The 4,312-nt window shown below is 31.0% G+C and overlaps 1 protein-coding gene and 1 long non-coding RNA gene across 2 annotated transcripts in view; one reads left to right on the forward strand and one right to left on the reverse strand.

Moving 5' to 3' along the window:
- Positions 1–4,312, reverse strand: part of LOC106464248 (CTD nuclear envelope phosphatase 1A-like) — a 53,486-nt gene that overhangs the window by 46,888 nt on the left and 2,286 nt on the right. Inside the window, exon 2 of the mRNA XM_022391962.1 lies at positions 3,276–3,342. Within this exon, the coding sequence (XP_022247670.1) occupies positions 3,276–3,342 (67 nt within the window). The remainder of the gene's footprint in view (positions 1–3,275; positions 3,343–4,312) is intronic.
- Positions 1–4,312, forward strand: part of LOC111086976 — a 23,895-nt gene that overhangs the window by 11,269 nt on the left and 8,314 nt on the right. The window contains exon 2 of the long non-coding RNA XR_002611698.1: positions 1,382–1,384. This is a non-coding gene — a long non-coding RNA (uncharacterized LOC111086976). The remainder of the gene's footprint in view (positions 1–1,381; positions 1,385–4,312) is intronic.

Below are 4,312 nucleotides of genomic sequence, written 5' to 3' on the forward strand. Positions count from 1 at the left end.
CTAGAACGTCTCACGTGCTCGTGCTCGACAATACTTAGTTCAATTACTCACTACCTACACATATTATCTCGTCACGTTGTGACCATCTTATATATACCAGACTACCCCCAATCTAGTAAATGCTTGGGCATTCACGAAGGTTCGAGAGAAGTGGCGTGATACTAGTCACGTGACCTCGTTGACGCAACAATATATTTACTTTTTCTTTTCCATTTCAAACTACAGATAATAAGGTTTTCATTGTGGGAGGTATGAACAGCACTGATCAAGTAGCCCTCACAAGCACTGATATATATGATATTGAGTCTGGAAAAATGTTTAAAGGACCGGATCTTCCTGTTCCTTTGACTGGAACTGGAGTCATTGGAATACCATCAGAATGCTTCTCAAAAGATAATAGAATTTGGGTAAGTACAAAAAGCTTTCTAGTGCTTACAAATATCATAATGTTTAAATTGTTTTTTCACTGTAAATTTATCATATCAAATTTTACCTACTTTTAAGTATTTTGTTCACTGTGAAATTTCAGTAGTATATGAACCACACCAGACTTCTAAATTTTATGAATTTTTTACATCCAGTATTACTGAAATGAGTTCAGTGATCAGATGATTATGTTTACTTTAGTGATAATATGATACATTGATCTATAAATTGAAAATAGATACTTTTATGACATGGCATAATGACTATAGTTAACTGTGTAATGGACTAAAACAAAATGCTGCTACAACCAGGGTCAAACAAAAAAAAGAATTATTAAACTGTAACAGCAACAAATACAAGATGAAACTTTAAAACAGTTAGAATACAAATTTCATCACTTACAAAAAAAACAAAAACAATTAGTAAGTCAATGATACAAATTTTAATAAACAATACAACATAAATATCAATGTTATTAATTTCAATAAATAAAGGAACTAGGAAAAAGACCAAGAAGAAGAAGAAAAAAAAACAATTAGAAAAAACAATATTCCGAAATTAAAGCACTTTAAGATCAATAACAATACTGAGTAACATTCAGCAATAATTGTTCTCGCTATATCTCGTGAACTAACCCATTTAAGACCAAAGAAGGGTTTTTATTTAATGGTTAGACCATGAGGTTACATCCCATGCAACTTGATAATTTACATAATCTTTCACAACATTAATATCTGTATGTCACTGCTAGAGAAAAGCTTTTGTCAGTTTCATAATACAAAAATACTCAATACATGTATTGTTAAAGAAATTTGATCATATAATACAAAAACTGAAGTACTGTTACGTAAGTATATACATAAATATTCTTGTAAAATTGAGAAAATGTACTGACTATTATAAAATTAGATGTATTTAACATTCATTATGTAAAACACATAACATCACATACAAGGCTGTGGGATTACAAAAAAAAACCAGTATATCTGTATTTAGATATGTGTATATGTTTTAATAAAAACAAAACAAATTTTTATGTTTGTCTGAATCAAACCAAGTTATTATAAAGCTATGGAATATATTAGGTTAAGTTAAGGACAATTTATGTTTAGACCTTCAAATTTCCTATCCATAAAATCCTTGACTTTTGAAAACACTTGAATGTTCAGAAAATTTTCTGGGATCCTAGAATGTTTTTCTGGCATTTTTATTTACTTTCTGGTTGAACAAGTCACTCACATACTTTCTTTTCTGTTTCACCTATACAAATGTGTAGGCAAATGCTTATTTAAAAATACATATATTGAATATTATAAAATCAAGAGCACATTATATAGAGATTTAGACATTCTTGTGCTTGCCTCACTGACATTAGATCATGTGAGACAAATTCATTGGTCACATAATACATATGTTCTCTTTTCTTTAAATGTGTATGTCAGTAACAACAATTTTCACGATGTATGGGCATATAATTTTGGTAAAGTCTGAAAGCCAAAATGACAAGTAAAAAATAAAATCTTAGAAGTTATATAGTAGGTGTTCTTATTATCATAATTATTTGTACTTTTTAAGCACCCCTTTTGATTTACAATTTCCAACATCATTTGCTCTTACATGTGCTACAAAAAAAGAATGTTTCTTTGTACCATCAGATAAACTTGTACTCTTTAATGTCATGCACCTTAGAACCTGAGATGTAAATTCTAGCCCTAGTTTTTCTGTTTTTCACTAGAAATAACTTCATCAGTATATTTAACGAGAGAATCCTCCACTATGCAAGTCTCTTGATCATTTTGTTAGTCATTAAATGGGTTCAAATCAATTAGACTGGTACTTGAATGTCTTTATAAGCACTCACTCTTTTTAATTTACTACTGTGCACTCTTATAAACCCAGCACTCATTCTCATCCCCTTCCAGAACAAACTTTACTCTAACTCTATTCAATTCCTGCCTTGCTTCCTCAATTTCTACTGTTCCCCCCTTTCAGAATGCAGTTTTCTCCAAAACTATACTTAACTTTTCCTTAAGAGAAAATAATTTGAGAGATTTCAGCCTCTCTTGTATAACAATCCCTCCATCCCAGTAACCCTTCTCTGAACCCTTTCCAGCAATTCAATGTCTTTCCAAAGGTAAGAAGCCCAAGACTGAACACGATACTCCAAATGTGGTCTAACCACAGAACTGTACAATGAAATTATAACCTCTTTACAATTGTATTCAATATCATTAAAGTAAATAAGAGAAGGCAAAAGCCCTAGTACTGATCCCCAAGATACATAACTAGTAAAAAGTATCCAGTTTGTCTGGACTCCTATAGTAACAATGTTTACTTTCTCTCTCTCTTTTCTTCCCTTTTAATTGATTTAACTAGTCTTTCAGCAACCACCACCAATGATTTTTTAGCTATCCACCTGGGGTATCTTTTACAAGAAGTTTTTGGAAAATCTAAGTCACCAAGGTTGCACTCTTTCTATCATCAAGATAACACGTAAGAGCCTGTGAAAAAGTTTAACAAATTCATATGACAAGCTAACCCTTCGGTGAATACATGCTGGCTTTATTTTATGACATTATATAGTACTAAGTGGTTCTATAAATCTTTTAGTTACCAGACTTATCTCTAGAAGTTTCCAACTACAGAAAAAAGAAATTGGCCTCCTATTTCCAGGAAGAGTCTTACCACCTCAAAAATAGATGTAATAATAGCAATTCTTTAATCCTCAGGCATCTACTCACTGTCTGTTAATCTATATGTGCCAAAAATGAAAGAGCCTTGTAAGTGTGATCTTAGTCTTTAAAATTAATCAAATTACTTACAAAGTGTATCATTAAGCTTGTACTTACTCAGTCTATGTCTAGAAAGTGGTGAAAGAGGTAAAATATTGTATTTTACTGTCTGATGTTGAATCACCTGAAAAAATACAAGAGATATAAACAGCTGAATATTTATACATTATGAACTATTAAGAAGCCTACTTTTATTTTTATAATTTCTTGGAGAAATAAGAGATAATAAAAAAAAAGAGAAAAAAAAGATATAATTCACATTAGTTAATTGTAAAATTATATCACCATGCATTTCCTATTACATTTGGATATCAAGGTTGGTAAAGTTATTTTTTTTGTAAGGGAAGTGTTAAAATTTGCCCTGAAAATTAAAGAGCAGTTAGTGTTACTACTGTAGCAGAAAAAATTGTCGGGTCTGACAAAAGAAGCTTTACAAAATCATTTATGAAATATGATATATTAAATAAAACCAATTTCATTCACCAAAGGGTACATCTTGTCTCGCTTATCTCTCTATTTGAGGATATTACTTATCAGCATGATGGAAAAGTTCTGGGTTTGATGTACTGAGATTTTCAAAATGCTTTTGTTAAGCATAAGGTACTACACAGTAGATTAGCTAAGGCAATTCACACTGATAATGATTGGGAAAAAGAGTAGTCAGAATCTTAGGATAGCTGTGTGATAGAAAACAAAAGGTTATGTTGGGCCTTTGTCTTTTCTTATTTAGATTGATATTATTAATGATGATAATAGAGGCATAATTAGTAAATTACTAATTTGCCAGTGACATTAAACTCTTGAGTATTTAACTGTATTGAAGATGACGAGGTACTGCAGTACGACTTAGCTCAACTGGCAAATTGGACAAATAGCCTTTAATTATAGTAAATGTAAGATACTACATTTTAGTTCTCATAATTTGGCTCAAATGCTTAAAACAGTCTGGAGCCTATACAAAATTTAGAAACACTTAATAATAATAAAAAAAAATCTTGCATTGTGATATATAAGCCAGTTAACTCTTTCAGCATGGGCTCGGTCCCTGGGACCAACCTCGTAACCATTTTGTGCTTGTTATAGTTTTCATGCTA

The sequence above is a fragment of the Limulus polyphemus genome, unplaced genomic scaffold (genome assembly GCF_000517525.1).
Source record: "Limulus polyphemus unplaced genomic scaffold, Limulus_polyphemus-2.1.2 Scaffold1598, whole genome shotgun sequence".
Classification (NCBI taxonomy): Eukaryota; Metazoa; Arthropoda; class Merostomata; order Xiphosura; family Limulidae; genus Limulus; species Limulus polyphemus.